A 22,947-nucleotide genomic window follows, 5' to 3' on the forward strand; every position below is an offset into this window, starting at 1 on the left:
TGCCATGCTAGCTGTGCTGCAGCATGCTGTCATACTGCTGATGCCAAGTGTTTCCGCATTGATTACACCTCTGGGATTAGCTCCAATGCAAATGCAAGAGAGTGTGTGTGTGTGTGTGAGTTTGTGTGTGTGTGCTGAGAATGGAAGGAGGGAGGGAAATAATAGCTTTACAGAGACTGAACCATGTGATTACATGCACACATGTACGTCAGCTGCTGTACTGTGTGTAGCTTGTGTCTAGTTGGGCCAATCACATGGGAGCAGGTTTTGTACGTCAATGTGGAGACAAAAAAAAAAGTCAGAATGTATGGAATATATTGGCTTTTGAATTTATTAATATACATATGCAGATATCAGTTAATAGAAATAAGCCAAAGGGTCAACAGGACCTAAAACACCAGTTATCCACCATCTACACCAGAGGCCCCACAATATCGGCCATTGCCCCAGGGGCTAAATTTATACAAATTAATACAATCTATGCTTTTTAAAATGCTGTCATGCATAATCTAAAAAAAAATACAAAAAGGATTTGAACGCATTAAACCTTTTCATGTTCCAAAAGTGTTATTCAAACAGTATTTGAACTCATTCCCTCTCCCACGTATAACCTCCAAAACAATGGAGGGTTTCCAAACCGTGCAGCAAACACTGACATCTGTGAGAACCCGGCTTCCTTGAAAAGCCTGGGAAACAGAAGGAAGCAGCGTCGGGCAGAGTGAGATTAACATGGAGCACAGAAGAAGTCCCCCGTCTTACAATTACGCCCGTGGATTAAATTGTGATCGGCCCCGTTCTGAATTGATCTTCATGAAAAGCAGCAACGAGCCGAGGCAGGCGTCCTTGTGCGTTGTGCAGAGCGCAGTAACGTGAACAGTCAAGCATCTTGCTTTATTAAATCAGAAAAAAAAAAAATCCAATTTTGATTTTGTGAATGGCGCATGTTCACAGATGTGAAGGTCAGTGCAACGCAGCGGGAGGATTTCATTTCCCTGCCCTGTGTGATGTGTTTGATTCGTTTTCGCAGCCTCTGTGTGTGTGATGCTCCTTTCGGGTGTTTGTGTCAGACGTTTAACAGCCGCTCGTGGTAAAAAGCTGTTTTCCTGTGGTTCACCTCAACTGCTCTGCTCCTGTTACGCAGGTGGAAACGAGAGGTTACATTTGATGACCTCTTTTTGATTTGATGTGTTAGAGCCGTGGCGGTGCTCTGTTTCACTCCTCACCTCTTCCTATGTAGCCTCCGTAGATCGAGTACAATTGCTTATTTCGGTCTGGCTGTATTTGGCCAGGAGTCAAACAATTGACCAAAACTGTGAGTAATTGAAAACACATAAAACAAAAATAATATTTATCTGAATTAGCGACTTGTCTTGTATAATTGTTGTTATTATGCACATATGTTTACGTCGCTATTTTTTTACTTTTTGATCTTGAAAGGTAAATTTCCCCAAAACAAATAGTCAACCAAAATTATCCCCAACTTCACTGGCCAATTACACAAGTTTATCAATTTGAAAACAGTTATAAGGATATTACAATATTTAAAGATCTTTTTAGGAGATCAGGGAACATGACACATATTTATTTCATGTTCCATGTTCTTTATTTAACTGTATAAACTACGGATACCAATACAACAATTACATAAAGAACCTATAAAACATCCAATTTCTTGATTCCCTATAAGCTCTTTGTGTTTTAATGCCATAAGGAACTGGTGAGTAAAAGATAAATTCCTTGTCAGTAATATTTTAAAAGCACCAGAAATCCCTGAGCTCCCCCTGCACCTTCTGACTCCCCCTCTGACAGCCTCTTGCCACCTCATCCTCCAAGTTACACTCTCAGGCCAAAAGGAAAATAGACACAGTGTCCACAGACACTGCAGTCGTCTCCATCTGCTCTCTGCTGCCGAGTCACATTCTGAAAACTGACAGCCTCTTAAAGTGAGAAACTCGCAGGCTGCACACCTACATGATCTCCATGGCTGGAAATAGCGAACCGAGAGCCCTTTGGCTCCCCTGAGCCGAGATGCCGTATGGAAGTGGGTGTACCATGTCTGGTGGGAGAGTGTGGCGGAACCGAAATAATCCAGGTATGGAGGAGGTCACAATTATCCATCGCCCTCCCCGTGGGATGGGGGCGTGGTGGGAGTTGCGGCTCGGCGTCCACCGCTCGGGTTTTATTCGTAAAGCAGTTCGCAGCTAAGCGGCCGGGGTGACAGGTGGAATAGATGGAGTGAAGAGAAAGAGAAGCTAGAGGATTGTTTTGTCATCTGCCAAACGCAACATGTGTTCGCTATGAAATCCAGAGGAAAAAATGAAGCTGCAGCTCATCACACGTTTGTGCCAGATCCTGATCCTTCAACCTTTTGTACCTACAACTTTAAACTACTGATAATGTCCCCAAATCTTTAATATTTAATGTTCATTTACTACAAGGACCCAATCAAACCAACATTCATTCTCTCTCTCTCTGTCTCTCTCTCAAAGAAAATGGCCGCCTACCCCGAGACCAGTTCTTTTGGAGGTTTCTTCCTGTGAAGATATTTCATTCCTCTACGCTGCTGCCACATGGTTTCTCTACTGCATGGTCCTGACCTCACTCTGTAACAAAATGCCCTGAGATAACATGTCTCACGACTTGTGGAAATGAAACTGGACTGAATTGAATTTCACTCGCTCATGGCGGTAAAGTATCCACATGAAAGATTTGTGTCACACAAGTACAACTCTCGCGACCTTTGACACTGAAAACGCTGACGTCAGCTATTTGCAGCAGCGGCAGCGTGTCCTGACACCGCTGACCTCGGATCTGCCGGTCACACTGCACGGTCCAAAATGGCAGAAACCTGAGCGCCTTCATTTTTTTTTTTATTCAATCGTTCTCTTGCAAAAACAGAAATAGCAAAGCCGGAGCCCTGTGGGATTCTGTGTTTTCAGCCGCGGTGCAGTATTGAGTGGATGGTGAAACTCTGGGTCCTCAAATGTACTTCTTTTCCCTGCTGGTGGTTACACTGTGTTTACACAGGAGGTGTAGCAGGAGAGGCAGCAGCTTCAGTCCCTCCGTCTGTCACAGGATGCGTTCAGGCACTGCATTAAGTTGTAGGTCACCCTCATTTTGGAAGAGCTCAGAGCTTAACACACAACCAGTGACTAGGTGGAAGAAAATGGACCTCAAGGGAAAAAACAAGCTTCTGGGTGCGTTCAAGTGCAAATAGAGCAACTGAAGCTCCTCCACAGCCTGAATAGGAAGCTGACACCATGAGACACAACCTTCTAGTTCGGACTGGACCTACACTTACCAAACACACTTCATGATGATTCTAATAATAGTCATGTTTTCAAATATAGTTGAGCGTTAAAGAGAAAAGGGAAGAATTGGGAAAGAGCAAATCAAAATGTGAAAACTTTCTATAGTTTAAAAGATTATCTAATTTGGAGGTAATACTCCTCTACTGGTTGAGTCAATGGAAAAGATCCTCACTTGATTTATAACACCAGTAAACATTTCCATTTGGCTTTTAGAAAATGTAATTAATAAAGCAACCTAAATACACAGAGTTAGATTCAAGGTGCTATTTAAAAAGGCATAATGTCCATGTTGTAAATTCTGGTTCCATTTGACGTAGGGTGTGGATACCGTGTGATTGACAGCTAGGACTGTCCAATGGCACTGGACAATGTACCAAACCTAAAGGTGACCACACTTGCTGAGTTGCTTCAGACCCAGCAGTAACACACACAATAGTATTCTGCTCATAATATACATGGCTTAAGTTGACTGTATTTTTCCAGTGAGCTCCAGGCACGGCTGTCTTTCTGTTTCCTGTATCTGCCTCTTCTCCATGTTCTGACAGCCCCCGATTTAAAAATCAAGCCTCGAGCTCACACTCCTAATAAGGTCACTCCTGCACAAGACTAATGGCATATTTAATCTAAACAGTAAAAAACCTTTAACAACATTTCACAGGCTTATTTTTTCCCCACTTTTAAATTGATGGTATATCTGTAAATCGGATCACGACCAAAAGGCGGCGTGTGCTTTCTCAATGCAATGTGTCAGACCTGTGGAGTAAAAAAGAAATGAATGTAACTCTGGCCCCAAATCAGAGTCATCACTTTGTTTATGTTCAGGCTTAAATCTCCCCTTAAAAGCAATTTCCTTGCCTTCCTGAAGTTGGGGACAATCTTTTGAAAATGCTGTGAGTAAGAGGGAAGGAAGCATCCACAGAATTTCAATGTGGTGGAAGAAATAGATTATCACACAGTGGGTCCCCCTGCATGTTTCTCCTGTGTGGGAGGAGGAGGAGGAGGGTGCGGATGTGTTGTCTAACAAACAAACAACAATGCAGAAGTCATATATACGCGTGTGGATATGGGTTTTGTTGATGTAATGCATGTGGAGGAGAGTCTATGTTGTAGATATGAGGTTGCACTTATCAGAGTGTACAGTATGCAGTGTTGTACATGCCTGTGCACGTGTGTGTTTGTGGGAGCACACTGGGGGAGCCAGATAACAGTGTGCGGTCACCTTGCTTCATTTTTAAGTTTTTTTTCACTCCTTGGATGTTTGAATACAAAACGTGTTTCTCCTCCAAAGGGAGAGAAATACAGAAGAAGAGGAAAAACATGTTTTTATCAGTCAGAGCCAGCTCTCAATATTTCTGCAACTTTCCTCAGATTAGGCTTATTCACGAGGTCCTATAGGTGGAAACGCCTTCAAAGATAATAAAGAGATGACATCGCGTTCAGAAATCTCCACCAGGGAGGGAGGAGAGCTTTTTGGAAATAAACAAAGCTCAAAAAACAAAATCACAGTTTCTTCTTTACTCTTCTTTTCTCTCCTCCTGTCGCTGAGCGCTTCGGATTTGGCTTAACTTCTTAAAATGCCCACATTAAGATCTCCTGATGCGTTCACTTTGTATTTTCATTTCAGCCCCCCCCCCCCAAATAAACCACAGCTGGACCGAATGATTCAAAACTATCTTGGACAAACATTCATCTTCGCTGAAAAGGTTCCAGACTCGATACGAGTTGGACGGAGAGAGAAGATATTCATTTGCGAGAATCAAATGAAAGTCGAAATTAAAAATGAGGTTTCCGGAACGGGGCGGCTGTACGACTTAATTATTCCATTGGCCGCACAATCAGAGCTGTGTATGGTCACGGCCTTATTTTGTGGTCCATTGTCGTGCTGGCGTAGGATTCGAAGGGATGACCGGGGGCGGGGGGGCCGCAGGTGTCAGTTTAGACTCGAAAATGACAATGTCACACTGCCAATGTCCCGTTCCCCTGCTCCATGATATTAAAAGTAACAGGCAATCAGGGTTTCTATAAATGGAGGCAGATGAATTGGCCTAAAATATTAATCAAAAATCGAATTACTGACGTTGATCTGGGATATTTCCAGGATGTGGCATGAAGGCGCAAACAATAACAGCCCCCCTTTTCCATTGAGTTCTTATTTAAGACGCTTTGCCCTCTACTGGTGGGACTTTCACTATCCCTTCTTCTTCTCCCTTCTTCAAAGTCACAGTGAACGGACAAGCAGTGCTGTCATTGAACGCAGCACGACCTCCTGTAGTAGCCGAGTTGTTCAAATGACCCCGACCCCTAATCAGGACTGTCACAGCCGAGGTCCGGCCCCCATCGACACATCGACAGCCATTGGTGCAGAGCCAGTGACCTGCCATTAATAAAGAGTCACATTTACATGAGCTGACAGGCGAGCAGGTCTCTGGCCCCGCCCCCCCGCGAGGACCCTGCATGCACACGGACTCATTACAGCTCCGATCGGTTGTAAGGTGCTTCCGTTAGCGTTTAGGAAACAATCCATCACCAGCCTTCTTCATTTATCAGTGGGTCGAGACATCTGGCTTCATTTTTCACGGGAGAAAAGCCGATGTGACAGTTTGAAACTAAATATTATTTTCTACATTTATCCCAAATAGAGCTTGACTGATTCTACGGGTAAACGAGAATAAATAAATAAAAGTCGGTCGATATGAGCTTTTCACAGACATGTCAATGTCTGTTAATGTTTTATGAAATGCACACGGGAGAAAACTATGATTTTACAGGATAAACAACACAAATTCTTTAAATGAGGTTGGATCTAGATGTTCTTTTTAGGATTTATGACACATTTTTTTAAGCTAAACTGTCAAATATGAAGTTTTTATCTTAAGAGTTTGATAGGAATCATTAAAAATGTGTTTAATGTGTTTGTTAGGTTGAATATCGATATCGGAAATGTATTTCACTTTTCACATCAGGCCCTAAAAAATTCATATTGTTCGCAGTCTACTCCCAATGTGAAGAAATAACAGGTTGTCTTCAAATACAGTTGTCGCTCTTTCTTTACGGACTCAAATTGATTTTGATATCATCTGTTGGTCATGAGAACATCAACATTTGTATTTAAATTCGCAAATATTCCAGGTGATCAGTCGGGAAATTCGAGCCAACTGTTTGAGTGACGCTTCTGGTCGAGCTGCACAGAGGAGCTTGTGTTTCCCCCCTTTTGTCAACATTGATAAGGAATCCTTCATCTTGTCTGAATAAAATTAATTTGTATCGTCAGCGCACAAAACCAGCCGGGGATCCCCGTGTTTACTTTCGGAGCCAGTGCACACATCGCGGCCGGTGAATTGATCCGTCGGGTCTGAGCACAGACGTCGTGAGCTCGGGCTGAGCGGAGGAGCTGATTAAAATGTGCAACGTGAAAGGAAAATAAAATCCCCTTTCCATTGTATCCAGAGCCAACAATGCAATCTGAGCTGATAAAGCATAAATAAAGACCTAATGCTGTGTGACAGTACTCGTATCGCATCGTGCACTTTTCTTTTCCTCTTTCACGATAATATTTCTCCTCAGTTTTCACGTTTTAAATTAGCATCACTTAGTGAAATGGTGGCCACGGCTGTCCCAGTAATTCAAAAATGAATTATGATGCTTATCTCATGTTAAGCATCTCTGTAAATCGACATACCTCTCGGGTCAAATTGCCTATTTGTTATTTCCACAGGACATGATGAGCACGCTCCGTTTTTATAGATCTGCAAAACAAGATACTGCTTCTCCTCCACGGCTGTTTCTCACAGTCAGATTTCATGGCTGTCTTGTAATGAAGAACGTCAACATCATAAATTTATGCTGACCTCTTTTAAACTGATGAGATTGGGTTTCAGTGCACGGCCTAAATTCTCGTGATTGGTTTTATCGGTGGATTTAAAGCTTTTTCGACTGAGCAGCAGCGCCCCCTGCAGCCACATGTGGGGACTAGTCCACGTAGAGAAGAAACAAAGCCTTTCAATGTGTGAGAACTCAAACAACTGAACTTTGGATATTACCCATGATCCCTGGCTTCCTGAACAAGAAGAGCAGCCACTGTAACAATTACACCAAAAGATTTTTCAACTGATCAATAATCTCAAATTCTGGCATTTCCAGCTCGAGCAGCAACACTTCTCCCAGCAGGTTGTGCTCGCTCACCAAGGTTACATAGAGCAAGAGCAGACGTTCAGGGTGAAGAGTGGGAGTGGAAGGCGGTTTCATTTTCTCTCTTTTACAAGTCAGCGAACCATCGAAACTCATATTTGAAGCTGCTATTTAAAGGTAAAAAGTTACAGATGTATTTATGCTCCTTGTTCCCAACTTCAACATTCAAACTTAATCTTGTTTAAAGGCTCAGTGTGTAGAGTTTAGTGACATCTAGTGGTGATGGTGGATAATGCAGCTGAATACACCTCACCCTCCCCTTTTCAAACGTGAAGGAGAACCTGTGGAAAAAGGTGTTAAGGTACTATAAAAAAAACATGGCGGAGGACTCACTACTGATGTAAATATAAAGTATTGAAATACATATTTCACCTAAATCTTCACACACTGAACCTTTAATCCTTTTCTGACAGGTCTAAGTTGACTCACTGTCAGATCTAGGTGTCAGATAACACGTTGGGATTGTGGAACAAGGCTTGCTGCAGGTTTTCCCTCTGATTTATGTCCCTGCGATTCTATGTTTTTGTTTGTGTGCTTTATCTGTGAATCTGGCCAACGTATGCGAGGGGGGCGTGGGTTGGGGTGGAGGGGGGGAACCAATTATTGAAGCAATAGCACGTGTGCTGTCAAATTTGTTGTGTGCATCCGAATGTTTTTATTTCTTTCTCATCTCATTAACAATTACCTGTCCAAAGAGAAACATCTCAACACACACGTGCATTATTAAGTCTGGTTTCGTTCGACCACCCCGACAGTTGTCTCTCTCTAAAGAAATGAGGCGTTTCTCAGCGAGAGGACAGAACTGTCGGCGTCACCCTCGGCTTGATCAAAGAGCGTCTCCCAGTGACTGGATCTCAACGGTAATTGTTGCCGTTTCTTTAAAGGAAAACACAAGGAGAATGATGTATGTTTGAGATTTCTTTGTTTATTTTATGTCCCCGCACGTAAATGGCTGACACTAGCGTTCACTGTTGCTAATTAAAAATGAGGCGTTGCGTCAACAGCGTGCCATTCTTCAGATTTTGACGTAGAGCGGTATGTATGAAAAAACAAATCCTTTACCAAATAAACTCAAAGGCCCGAAGACGATGTGAAAACTGGAGATAGGCTGCCAGGGACCGTCTGCTGAGACTTAAGGGGCATGGTGGTTCCAGTGCAAGCATCTTGGTCGAGGGTGGGAAGCAGATGGCTGGAGGATTGTGGGGGGGGGTGGGGAAAGAAAATGTGTGCAGCGTCTCACTCGGAAGAAGCGTCGGCAAACGTGCGCAAAAAGCTCTTCTGTGTGCACATGGGAGCTGGTGACAAATTGGAAATTGGCGAAGTGATGAGAGGTTGAGTGTTTTCCCCGAGGTTGATCAAAGCTGTCGGTGCTTTAGACAACCGAAGACAACCGAAGATCTGTGGAAGGACGTGATTCAAAAGATTCATATCATGTTTACCTGTTTAATGTCACTATTTGGGCCTTTGTTGTACAACTCAAATATGAGCAAAATCTGATGAAACATACGATTAATCCAATGAAATCAGACTGTTGGTAAAAAAAAGTTTTGGTAATGATTCAGGATTCTGAGCCAAAAACACCCGTCATCTTTCCAGTGTGCAAAGAAATTCCTGCATCCACCCATTAATGTGGATCTGCTCCAAAACTATATGGGTTCACTCCATAAAGTGTTTTTTGAGTAATCCTCCTAAGAAAGCATATCAATTCCCAGTGGACCCATCAAAACCAAATCCGTTAACAGCCCACCTGCGATACTGGGTAGTATGAAGTATATATAACCCTTATGCAACCCATGATATCTTCCTAAAGGGACCATGTACAATATTAAAACATACATGTTGACATTTGGTGCTAGTTTGCATCTTCTGTCCCTAGGCAGGTCATAAGCAAAACATAACATCGCTATGCAGTACACCACACACACACACAGACACACACATGCAACTAGAATATATTATACGAATTAAAAGCCTTCAAGATAAGTAATTCTAAATGTGTAGTGTATACAGTTCATATTTGTTCCTCATCTGCTGATCCTAGATGTTCTTCTGTTAAATAATTTCTAAAGGACACAGCAACCTAGAATTAAAGCACTTATAAACCCAGGACACATTTTTCCAGACTCGTCTCTAACACACCTCCACCGTCAGATGAGTCAATACCATTAAAACCAAAGACGCACTCGTCAGACTGTTGTGCAGCTGGCTTGACAAGCTCATGTGAAATTCAAGTCTTTATCATATCGCTGTCCATAGAATCCATATTAAAAGAGAAATGCTTCCCATCTCGAAAGCCCCACAGTCCTCATTTAATGTCGACCAAATAGAATAAAGAGTCTTTTCCGAACACTGGGGATGCAAATGTCACGCTCATTTTTCAAAGTGACGGCAGGTCAGGCAATAAAGCGTGTGCAGCCCCGTCTCCCTTTAAGAGCCTCAATCTATAATTCAAAAAATATATTATAATTGGCGCCGCACATGAAATGTGTGTTTCTCTGTAAATACTGACGGCGGCCACGTAATTCAATTCACCATACTTGGGGAACTTACACTGCCGTGCATCAGTAGCTAATTTCCTCAGGGAAATTAATCTCTGCAGGTTCGGGGATGAGCGCTGACCACTGTCTGAGTAAATATTGACAGTAGGGGGGGCGGGGGGGAATGAAGTGGCTATAACCAGCTCATACATGCAACAGCTAAATTATGTCTGTGCAGAGGCTTATGTTCACAGTGTGCCCGGTATTTATAGCATCCATAGCTGAGCTGAACTGAATTGGTGTGGACTGTGAGATAACACGGCCATGCAGACGGGTCTGAGGGAAAGCAAAGAGGAAATTAATCTGTGGAAAGTTAAGAGGTTTTTAATGGTGACATTTTTATTTTTTTGAGGAGTCATGATTATTTCCCCCCCAGGCTCTGTCGACTTGAGCGTTGTTCTTGTGGTTCCAAGAAGGAGCCGGTCACAGTGTGAGCTGATGAATCCACATTCACCAGGTTTCACCATCAGATGCACCACTTTAATTAGCAAGTAGCAAACGGTGGTTACTTCGGTAAATGCCGCGAGGCCCCGCCTTTCCAACTGTGGACTCGACGCTGATGGAACCACAGACATCGCAGCACCACCATGTTTGGCTCCCTTGGCATTCAGAGTCTACCGGGCTTTATCAGTGGTGTGGTGGTGCCAGTGAGGCCTCATCTCTGCCGTGTTAACCAGGCACCCTCCACTTATGTAAGGGTTTCTCAGCGATCACCACAGAACGACCCTCGGGGGGCCACCTCGTGAACCTCTGCCAGGGACTAATAGTTTCCTGGAGGAAGTCGACAAGTCAATAACAGGCAGAGAAATCTGACTTCATCCCACCACACGGGTCCAGCGTGGCCAGAGCTCCTGCAGGCCGGGGCTACCATCGGAGGCGTCATTGATTTGACACTCTGGTGGATATGCAGAGATCACTGTGTGGAATCCTAGTGTTTCAACCCGAGAGTAGGAACAACAACAACAAGCTTCATCCTGTGGCTGTGAAAGATTCATGCGATTCCCAGCTTGGTGGAAAGTGGTAAAGCACTGGGAACTGTGGCTCTCCACAGGTTGGCTTGTAATCACATGGTGAGAACAGAGGGCACAAAGGATCGGTTACGTAAGGCTGGGATTCTGCGAGCGGTGCAGTTTCCTCGGCCACCAGAGAGGAATCCCAGTGTTCTTAGCATTGCATCATCCGAGACACGAGCCTTTGAATAAGTTACTAACTCAATGAGACGCGTTGAGTAGACGGATTTAAGGGTGATGTCTGGGGCTTGTCCCTGGGTTACCCCTAATTGGGAGGCATCTTTTTTTATATACCTCCAAATGCCGTGGTATAATTAAGTCAGAGCATGTGCCGGAACTCTGAGGAAAGGAACACATTAATAAATATATATATAGACACACACACACCACATCTAGCCGAGTGCTTCTTCACCAGAAACAGGCTAAAAATATTACTACAGCATCTGAGGTGCAGCTCTTGACTTCCCTCTATTGAATTAACCGAGGAGGAGAAACACATCGAGCAGCAGGTGTCTATGGAAACTGATCCTGAAACAGCAGCTCTTCATTAGACTCTGAATTTTTTTTTTTAAAACCCCTCATCGACGGAGAGTTGTGTTACGGCGTGATGAATGAAATTGCGACAACACACCCCGGCGAGAGTCGGGACTAATGAACTGTTATTTTATAAGCATTGTTAGATAAGTCGGTAGAATTGATCTCGAGTTTGCGAAAATCTTTGAGTTTCCAGAATAATTTCCCGAGAGACGTTCATTGCTTTTGCCCACGTCCTGCGTACACCCCCCCCCATCCCTGACGTCGCCCCACTTACAACAATAACATTAAGCACTCAGGAGTTTCTCCCTGTGCAGCACCTGCCACATTATGTGATGACACGAACCATCCTTCCACCCCGGCTCCCACCTGGCAGCTGCCCGCGTGATAACCGTTCGCTAACTCGGGGGTTAATGAAACCCCTGTGGTAGCTGTGGGGGGGGGGGGGGGGGGGGGGGCACCTCGGCGTTCAGGGGCTCAAGCTGCTTGGAGTTCCGTGCGCGGCCCTGAAGGATCGGCTCCATTATGGATGCCAGCACGGGGCTACACACACACACACCTCCTGAATAAGATAATGCTCACACCTGCTACCTGGGCTCAGCTGTTGCCACGCGACGGCAAGGTGATGCATTCCGCCGTGTGTTCTCGTGCTGTGCGCACAATGTCACATGTACACAACGTCACAGGTACACAACGTCACAGTTACACAACGTCTGCAATCACAATGTGATCAGTGGACTTCCAGCAACGTGGATTCCCACTTACAGGGGCCAATGTTTTTTGCTGGAGTCCAACATTTAACGTTTAGTTTCAGAGAAAGATGGATTATCCAAGTCTCGCTTTGTGATCTGTTATTCAGAACAACACGTCTTTCAGGGGGTTTAAAACTCAACCGTTAAAAAGTTAGAGTTACAAGTTGCTGTTTAACCTGGTGTGCTGAGAGGCTTGAATGAACCTGACCATTTGCATCGGGCCCCATGTGGCGCGAGGACGGGTGGGTGGGGGGTGGGGGGGCGCATCTACCATGTCGCCATCAATAACAGTCCGTGCTCTCTCACACAGCTCCCCCCCCCCTGCACACTTAGCGGACGCCAGATGAAAGATGCAGACCTTTTTGCTCTCTGGCTTTTAAAGCTGGCAGAGGTCGCCACCTGACATTTAGCGCGGGCGATGTCTTTGAAACAACATGAGAAGTTTCCGCTGTAAGGGGGGGGGGGGGGGGGGGGGGGGGAAGATCGATTTTACTTCTGAAAACAAACCGTAAAGACGGAACTGCTCATGTCTTTTAGTCCAACAACAGTGGAAGTTACAACATAATCAAATTAGAAGTTGTATATTGTTTTCCTACAGTCGAAGATAGTGATTTCTACACTGTTTATTAAAAATTCATATTTTTTTCCCCCTTGCCTTTCTGAAAGTCTTTTTCTATACACTGTTCACGCTCCTGTGAAATGTTCTTGACTTAAAAACTTGATTTCCCACATTTACATGTCAACTGGTGTTCCAACAGCTGGTCAGGTTGTCGACCATGACACAGACCCAGCCCCTTTCTCAACAGCTTTCAGACGACAGATAAAAAAACACCGGGGACTTCTTTTCAAATACAATATGAGGTTTGAAGGGCTGGTTTCACAGATGTAAGTGCCGTAGTCACATTGTGTGAGGCATTAAGTGTCTGCGACTTTCTCTAGTGCTGCTCCCTGCCGTGAACTACTGTATGTGGGAGGACTCACCATCGCACGGGAACACTCAGACACCATCTTCAACTCCCCTCGTTCTTTTCTGCCATTACACACAGAGAGATGCTGCAACGCGCTGATCAGAAATGTCCGGGCTGTTCTGCCTGGCTAGAAAAAAAACAAGTGCTTTTCCAAGGAGAAACAAGGCGCAGTAAAATGGGAATGTAAAATAGGTGAGTGAAGAATCTAACAAAAGGCACTGGGAGATTGTACCAGCGCCTTTTGTGATTTAGAAGCACAAGCAGAAGCAGGGTAGTCAATGAAGCAGATGATGGTCTGATACAAAAGGGCTTTTATCTATAATTACAGGTCGCCTGCGTGGACATGTGCTCGTTCACAGAGAAACACGCTAACGCCTCTTCTCAAGCCGCTCCTCGTTCAACAGGACATTCACCATTCTGCCCATGACTCCGCTGATTGGGATCCAGAGGTGGACTGGAGTTACTGTTGTGATAATCGAGGACCCTCAGAAATGATGGCAGGGAATTCTTTGAATGTGCGATGACGTATCTTACACGTACATTAAAAGGCAGAGGGTTCTCCAGGGCATGTCGATGCAAGTCCGTCTGTCCAGCACATGAATTAACTCTGGGAGTCCTCAGCAACAGCCTGGTAGTGGTTGGCCATTCATTTGTGAATATTTCTTTACAGATTCTGTTTTGCAGGAATGATTAAGAATTCGGTCAGGGTCATATTTCTCATTGGTTGAAAAACAAGGGGAAAAGAGATTCTCGATGTTAGAAGCAGTTAAGTAACTTTAAATTCCACAATTTACATAAATTTAAATACTTTACACGCCTGCAGAACTCACCCTGGAATTCCCTATTTATGTTTTCTTCAGAATCAAGCTAATCCAGCGATAATTGTCTTTGCAGCAACAGGTACGGTGCAACCGTCCAGTTGCTAAATCAGCATAAATTTAATGGAGCCAATTAGCCAGATTGTAAATAAATACATTCTAAACCAACGAGGCTTCTGTTGTCGCCCCCCCAGGCTAAGAAGTACTTGCTGACTCCTACATTACAGCTCCTGTGTTCAGTCCTGAAAATATGGGATGTGTGGTTCATGATTATTCCCCAAATAGGAGTAAAACAAGGGATAATAATTGGAACAAGAAAATCTATGTACTTCAAACATTTTAACCGATTTTGCAACATGTTCACGACCAGAATCAGCAAATACAAAAGTGCAAGTACAAAAAAAACTTATGTTGTTTCCTCACCACTTCATGCATCCACCTGTCGGTTTCACTTCACAACTTTTACCCATAATCCCTCTGCTCTCCGTTATAAAACCCCAGTGAGGTATTGAAGATTGCAGCGACTCCTCTGCACACGTCCACCCTCCGAGCAGCTGCGTCTTACTTTGTCCTCCAACTTTGGACGTGGACTGTTTCTGTATGTGTGTGGAATGACCGAGGCGTGTGATTGATGCATGATAATATGCCCCATGATGTGCCTGACAACGTCCCGTCCAATCGGTGACGCTCGTCTGGAATCTTAACGTACGCCTCGTTTATTATTCACCTTTTCTCAGACCCGGGGGCCGCCGCGGGAAAACTTAAGCACACGTGGATGAAAACATCGACTTAGTACAAGGGCGGTTGTCATTGATATCTTTGTAATTTGATTTACCCTGACTAGTCACTCCGCAGATTGGATACGACAGTGACGACCTTAAAATCTGTATTTATGTACACGAGGCTGCGTTCGAAAAGCCTCCAAGGTCGCCTCCACTCGAGCGCCATTACTTTTTTTAGCTGATGATGTGTCGATTAAGTTAAGTTTTCAATATTAAACACTCGTCACTCCATTTTTTTTTTTAAACATCAATTTCCCTTGGCAATGACAAAGTGGTGGATTCGCTAATTTGCCTTTGAATTGCAAATGGGGTCTCCTTGGAGCTTTTGCATTTGACGCAGCTCAATTTAGTTCCCTTTTGTGTGTTTGTGTGTGTGTGTGTGTGTGACTTTTGGGGAGGTCAGCGGCGACAATGCCTCCGTTCCTCAGTGGAATCCTCTGACCCGATAAGGCACACACACACACACACACACACACACACACAAAACCCGGCAGAATGCTATCAGCGGCGGCATGCATGGTGAAACGCCCGGGAAGCATGGTGTGAGAGGATAAGCGGAGAGGGGGGGGGGGGGGGGGGCTCGGGCATGGTCAAAACTCCCACAGATGGAACCGCTGTGATTTGTTTGCATATGCAACGCTCTGGAAATGTTGTGCGGCACGACAGAGAGAATAAAAAAAGGGGGGGGGGGGCAGGCCCTTGTACTTTTAATGCTCGCCTTTTATAATAATCTTTTGTGTTCTGGTGCTTGGGACTGAAAATGCTTGAAAGTGCGAACACCCAACTCCGTTAATTCCCGGCTAAAAGCAAACACAACAAATTACCGAGCTCCTTCAAATGTTTACACCTCTATTCTGTGTAAAGCATAAAAGATTATAATATTTTTTTTTTCCTCCCCCTGCAACATCCTGTTTACGACTATCACACGAGGGCATAAGTGCTCGAGCAGACGCGGCCAATTACCTCCGCTCATTAAAAACCTTGAGAGGAAGCTAATCTGAGTCCGGCGTCTTGACCTGGCGATAAATGATGTCACGTAATAAACACACGCCGTCCGGCTGCTGCTGCTCGCCGGGCGCCGGTGAACACACATCAGCCAATCACAGAGTCAGCTTTCTAAATCGACAGATGGCTCGGGAGCGGTTTAAAAAAAAAAAATGTCTACAGTAAAATAATAACCACACCTACTGCGACACGGAGAGATTATGTTAATTTAGTTTTTGATGGCTGCACCTGTCTTTCCCGATCGAGCCACGGCGATGGCGTCGCCTTTATGGAGCCGTTCCATCGCAGCTGCAGCTTATCACTCGCTGATCTAATGGGTTTTCTCATTACCTGGATTTACTTGACAAGGCTATAGCGGCTTCTGCTGGGGAACTGGAGCTGCCTTGTGCTAAAGTACAAAGCGGGTCCTTGTCATCTTTCTGTCCCTCCCTCCCCCCCTTATGGGACAACCCCCTTTCCTTGAAACCTTGCTTTGACACAGACCATGTGTGTTGGGACTCCCGGTGGAGGGAAACACCTGCCGTGCCCAGGTGTTCCACTCGCTCTTACCGTGGCTGCCGTCCTCCCTCTGTCACAGTTCTCTTTCAGATACACATTTTAACCTCTGTTCTGAATCTAATGAAGAAATAGCTTAATGACCCAAAATTAACATAGTTTAACAGTGACGGGCCACTTTTAGAATAACTCTGGGTTCGGGGGGGGGGGGGGGGGGGGGGGGTTCATTACCTACTAATAAAAGACATATAAGGCAAGACCATAACACATTTGACTGTGAGCAACAACAAACAATTTAAGCAAAGGTCAAATCACAAGACTGTTTGGATAATTATTTAAAGATTAAAAGGAACTATGGATCCCATAAACCAGTGGTTCCCAAACTTTTTACAGTCTCGTACCCCTTCAGACATTCAATCTCCAGCTACGTACCCCCCCCCCCGACGCACGTATACAGCCTATAACACTTGAAACTTTGAAATTGTCAGGGATTTCAGGACTTATAATAATCGTAGATGACAAAATAATGTCATCTACGAAATTCTTAAGGATCAATTAATCGATTGTCGATTAATTATGCCCATCCCTAGTTTTGACTAACGGTCACTAACCTACCTGTAACTTTTTTTGGCAGTGTAATTATTTTGCTGAATATGGGTATTTTTGGCAATGCGAGTTGGCTATTCAGACTATTTAATATTGCGCGATTATTTATAGCTCAGTTTGAAAATGTAATGGGCTTTTTCACTTTTAAAACGCAGATAAAATGTTCTCCCCACGTACCCCCTGAACCACTTTGCGTACCCCTTGGGGTACATGTACCCCAGTTTGGGAACCGAGGATCTAGATTAACTAGATTCATCCCTGCCTTTCAATAGGGTTTTTAAAAGGACATTTTACTGATTTCCTAGGGAACAATCCTATTTAGGGGTAAGATTTCAAGCATAATCATTTGTTTGAAATGAGTCAAAAAGAAAATGTATTCAATGTTTACAAGAACTATGATCTGGTCCCATCTGTGCAATAAATTATTATATGTAAATTAAAGGCATTTACAGATGCAAGTGTCCATTTTCTAACAAATGTTGCTATTAACAGAAAGTGTTTTCTTCATTTGCAGTGCGTTAAGCTCTCTCGGCCACCGTAACCATGTAATCCCACCCCGGAGCGGCAGGAGGCGGTGTGGAGCATCAGACAACACCGTGGTAGTCTCGCACTAAAGCGGAAGCAAGAAGTCCCTCAAACGTGTATCCAACATGTCCGACCTCAGTGTTGTTACTTGCTGAGACGCTACGAGCCGAGATCTTTTTATTTCACTGCCCGCACATTAAAGTTGTCCAGCGACGGTTGAAGGAGCGTTAAAGCTTCAAAATGGCGCAGAGGAAGAAGAAGCTGACGAAGAAGAGTAGACACCCATTCAATAAAGACACGGAGGCGGACTCTGACTGTACATCGTGCCCACTGACTTCAAACAGCGCTGCAAACGTTTTGCCTGCCATATTAGTGCCAGTGATTTCCCTCGAAGGACACATTTCCACATGGTGGTTTGACCAAATTAAAACTGTTGTTGTAAAAACTAGCGACACATTTACCAATATGAAACAGGCATTATCGTTCCTTATTAGCATGAACGCTACTAGCCCACCTATACCCCAACCCCCCCCAGATAGATCTAAATTGATGTAGATAAATAGATGTACTTTATTTTTGTAACACACAGTTTCAGAAGCATCATCAGGGATTTTTCACTCAAACCGTTAAGTTTGAATTTAATGTTTATCTAAATTAAACTTGTACATTTTTAAAAAAAAATAGGCATTTTCTGAATTTTTTTGAATGTTATCACTCAGGCTTTGTTCCTTTGATGAATGTCACTGAAGGTCACCAAAGCAGCAGCCATATACCTTTGAAGTCTGTCCCTACATAAGCGTCAGTTTTCAGTCAGTTTTCAGTCAGTTCTCTTCGGAATACTTGGCTCGTTGCACCTGAACTCTGTTCTTGCTCCTGCACTCTGTTCTTGCTCCTGAACTCTGTTCTTGCTCCTGAACTCTGTTCTTGCTCCTGAACTCTGTTCTTGCTCCTGAACTCTGTTCTTGCTCCTGCACTCTGTTCTTGCACCTGAACTCTGTTCTTGCTCCTGAACTCTGTTCTTGCTCCTGAACTCTGTTCTTGCTCCTGAACTCTGTTCTTGCTCCTGCACTCTGTTCTTGCTCCTGAACTCTGTTCTTGCTCCTGAACTCTGTTCTTGCTCCTGCACTCTGTTCTTGCTCCTGAACTCGTTTCTTTGGATTTGCCTTGAAGAGAACTACGATTGATTTGAATCAACATGATCCCAACACACGTGGGGTTTCTCGGCGCTGCCTCCTACGAGTCCGTCAGCTGCGTCACTGCAAACTTTCAAGCCTTCGTGACGGATCTGAGTCACGAGGACTTGGACGTTGAGGAGAACCTGCAGGAAATGGTGGAGCTCATTTTCAAGAGGGCCGTGAAGAAACCAGACTCTGCTGCAGTCTTCGCGGAGCTGTGTCAACACCTCTCAGAAGTAAGTGATGCATCTATGACTGGAAGCTACTTTATCCTGTTTCTTACTTAGTTGGACACCTTGTATTTGTATGCAGGTTGTAACCTTAATTGAACACACTGATCACTATGTATGTATGTGAGTTACATTAGTGTTAATATTTCTTTATGGTTTTCTCCTCTTCAGGTGGAGTTCCAGTCCTTGTCCGACTGGTCAGTCAGCGTCTCCTTCAGGTCTCTGCTGGTTAAACACTGCCAGGCAGAGTTCATGAAGAGCTTGGACAAGGAGGGCATTCATCAAGAGAGTTGGTCCTGCCTGAAGCCAGTCCAGGACGTGAGGGTCACCGACCGGCTGAGGGAAGAGCAACAGAACGCCAAACCTTCCGGTTGCTTCCTCAATATGCTGAGGTTTATTGGGGAGCTGTTCCTCTCCAAGGTGCTGGCAGAGAAATCCATGCACTGCTGCATCAGGAGGCTGTTGCAGAAAGGAGACGGGCCGTCTCTTGAGGGCCTCTGTCAGCTCCTCCAGATGATCCAGCAGGACCTGGAGGTGGTGACGGAAAAGGAGGTGATGGACACCTACTATAACCAGCTGGACCATATGGCAGAGAAAGGGAAGAGGGCACCAAGGCTCTCCCTTTTGTTGAGGGAAACAGTGGATGCCAGGAAGATGGCATACTCCAACCCCCACTAAGTTTTTAATGAAAACTCATGTGGGAAATACAACTTATACACTTATACAACTTATACAGTGATATTTGTAAATGGACACAAACCCCCCACTGCAACCCCTGCTCCTACTCTGTATAATTTGCACTGGGTGACATCATGTCTGTACTCTGTTTGTGGTTTGTACTATGTTGTCGACTAATGAATAAAATGTTTTAAATTTAATTTGGGTTTTTTTATGTCTTGCATGCAGCTGCCCTCACATTTCAATTAAAACACATGTGGGAAATACAACTTATACATTTCCCTTTTTCCCAATAATCAATGAAAAGCACAGATGCCTGGAGAGTTTCTGGGACAACATTTGACAAAAGTACTTATCCTGAACTGAACATCAAATCTAAATGAGAATTCAGTAAAAAAAACATAATTGATGTCATATTTTATCTTCTAACAGCTGGTTGTGTAACACTAGTTTCACTTCAAGCTGTGAGGATATTCAATATAAGCCTCTGGAGAGTGATATTTATGAATGGACAAAAAGCTTGGCTTTATTATATCATCAGCAAGAGCATGATATTATTTGACAAGGACAGACAAACTGCAGCTTTGTGTTGAGTAACACTATTTTCAACCAATCCTTTAGATATTTCAGTGCATGTGTAATAAATACGGCATCAGAGGTCAAACTCCTAAAATTAGCTCAGTATCGTCTGCTGAAACTCAGAGACTCTGTCTGTGAGCTTATGTTTGTGCACTGGACTAAAAATGTGTTTCTTTTGGGACACAAACTCGCAGCATATTTCAGGATTCCAGTAGCTTAAGTGGGACAGTTGTTGCATGGAAGGGTTGGCCTGGCCTGCCAAAACGTCCTATGCACTCACTACATGAAAAGTTGTGCAACAGGCAGTACTGCACTGATTGTCTTCCTTGGCCCCATGAGCTTCTTCGAGTTATGTAAATATATAGTCTTCACAAACAAGGCATTAAAATTAAGGCATATTACAACAGTGCTTTAAGGATTTATTTCTCTCATTTGTACACGTATAAAGAATATATTCATCGCCTCATGAGTTCCCAGATAATAGGATAGACAGACAAATAACTGAGATTATTCCTGAAAAATGAGCAACTGAGAATTTGAAATTGCAGGACAGTCTGACACTGGGTCCGCACAATCCTGTCAGTGTCGGCTTTACTTAAGAGCATGCGATTCTGCTGTCTTCTTGCCATATCATGCACCAAAGAATGAGGCTGTGAATGAATAAATAAAAGAATAAATCATAAATATTAAGAAGTTGGGGAGACCAATTCAAATGAATGGAGGTTAATCTAGATCAGTGGTTCCCAAACTTTTTACAGTCTCGTACCCCTTCAGACATTCAATCTCCAGCTAAGTACCCCCCCCCCGACGCACGTATACAGCCTATAACACTTGAAACTTTGAAATTGTCAGGGATTTCAGGACTTATAATAATCGTAGATGACAAAATAATGTCATCTACGAAATTCTTAAGGATCAATTAATCGATTGTCGATTAATTATGCCCATCCCTAGTTTTGACTAACGGTCACTAACCTACCTGTAACTTTTTTTGGCAGTGTAATTATTTTGCTGAATATGGGTATTTTTGGCAATGCGAGTTGGCTATTCAGACTATTTAATATTGCGCGATTATTTATAGCTCAGTTTGGAAATGTAATGGGCTTTTTCACTTTGAAAACGCAGATAAAATGTTCTCCCCACGTGCCCCCTGAACCACTTCGCGTACCCCTTGGGGTACATGTAGCCCAGTTTGGGAACCGAGGCCATAAACCATTGAGAATGATCGCTTTACAATGACTTCCAGCGTGCTTCTTTAAATTAACGTTGTTGTTCATAAAGTGTTTTAATATATTGTAGTTTAAGCATTGCATACTGTATTGTATAGAAACCTTGTGTAGTTGAGTTTACGGCCATTACTCCCGAGCTCTTCTCCCTGACATTAGAAGTTAAACACATTTTTCTTGAAACACAGTTGATATCGTACAGATCTGTGTCTTCTAGAGGAGAATAAAACATACTTGAAAAATTTGATGCTTGTGTTAAGTCTACCTTGATTGGTTCCAATATTACGGCTGATAAACCAAAAATCTCTATTCAGAAAATTTAGGATCTTTACTTCCAGAACCCCCCCCCCCCCCCCGTTGAGCTCCATCCTGTCGAACTTCCCCTCTTGGTGCTCACATACCTGGCATCATCTTCCCCGGGCATCAAAAATCAATTTCAATTGCGCGGCGATGAACATTACCTGGCCCTGAACGTGGTATGATTACAGTGTCAATTACCAGTCGTGCTTGCCGGTAACCTTGGTCATCCTGACATTCTTAAATTGAGCTGTGCGAGGATGAAGGACTCCACCGCCGCCGTCTGAGTGTATTCCGAGGGAGTAGGCCGGGCGTGCAGCTCTGCCAGTGCATTCAGCAAGGGATCTGCATGTCATAATGGGATATCATTACTTCACTAGCCTCATTACAAGGCCCTCATCTGCCGGGCTGGAGTGTAATACTAATTATTACAGAGGAGTGCCATCGAAAGGGGCATTGTGGCTCAAAATACCATTTTGATTGGATTCTGCTCCCTTTCATCTCATTAAGAACTCAATAATGACTTGTTGGCCGTCAACAAGACGACGTGTGGACGTGTCTCTTCCCTGATTCTAGACCTTTTGAGTTTTTTTCTGCAGGCAAATGCAGTACATGCAGTATACTCGGGGAAAGTGAGTGTGCTATATGTGTGTTAACAGTGACTGCACGAAAGGACACTGCTTTGAGGAAAAGTAAATCATTATATGCACTGTGTGAAAACATGTGGTAATGTCTTGCACTCCACTAACAAGCCTTTGAGGGGAACAATGGGCCCAGTTAGTAGAGGCTGGTGTCCAGTCGAGGTGCTCAGCATTAGCATGAACTGTTCTTTAGAGTTTCTTCAGCTGAGCCGCCCGGAGCTGGACGACAAAAACATATTTCTCTCTTATTCAAAATCGGATTAATTATTTCTTAGCTACAGAAACCTTTTCCATTTAAATGATTTTATTTATGATGCTCACTCATTTATACCGAAGTAATTTACACTTAAAGACTAAATGTACTCCTCACACAAGCTGAAAGACAGAAGCATGTGAACGGTCACACTTTGAGCGGTTATTAAAACTAGAGAACCATTAAATAAATGCAAATCATTTACCATGTTGCTTTTAAAGCATTTTTTTTTTATGTCAATTATGACATTTTCCCCGTTTCTATGGCATTAAATGTGTAATTTAAACTTGCTGGTATATATTAAGTCCATATCCCAACCCTTAACATGGAGGAGACA

At 43.8% G+C, this 22,947-nt stretch overlaps 1 protein-coding gene across 1 annotated transcript; it reads left to right on the plus strand.

Moving 5' to 3' along the window:
• Positions 1–18,088: 18,088 nt before the first annotated feature.
• On the plus strand, positions 18,089–19,614 carry LOC128430590 (eukaryotic translation initiation factor 4 gamma 1-like). The gene is made up of 2 exons (XM_053416693.1): positions 18,089–18,942; positions 19,108–19,614. Exons 1-2 carry the CDS (start codon positions 18,727–18,729, stop codon positions 19,612–19,614), a joined length of 723 nt encoding a protein of 240 aa, XP_053272668.1. The 5' UTR covers positions 18,089–18,726.
• Positions 19,615–22,947: the final 3,333 nt, after the last annotated feature.

This window comes from Pleuronectes platessa, chromosome 23 (assembly GCF_947347685.1).
Source record: "Pleuronectes platessa chromosome 23, fPlePla1.1, whole genome shotgun sequence".
NCBI lineage: Eukaryota > Metazoa > Chordata > Actinopteri > Pleuronectiformes > Pleuronectidae > Pleuronectes > Pleuronectes platessa.

Excerpts from the sequence above, each read along its gene's own strand:
- LOC128430590 (XM_053416693.1), top strand. The coding sequence starts at position 18,727 with ATGATCCCAACACACGTGGGGTTTCTCGGCGCTGCCTCCTACGAGTCC. Across the intron at positions 18,943-19,107 it reads TGTGTCAACACCTCTCAGAA|GTGGAGTTCCAGTCCTTGTC; the intron begins GTAAGTGATGCA and ends TCTCCTCTTCAG.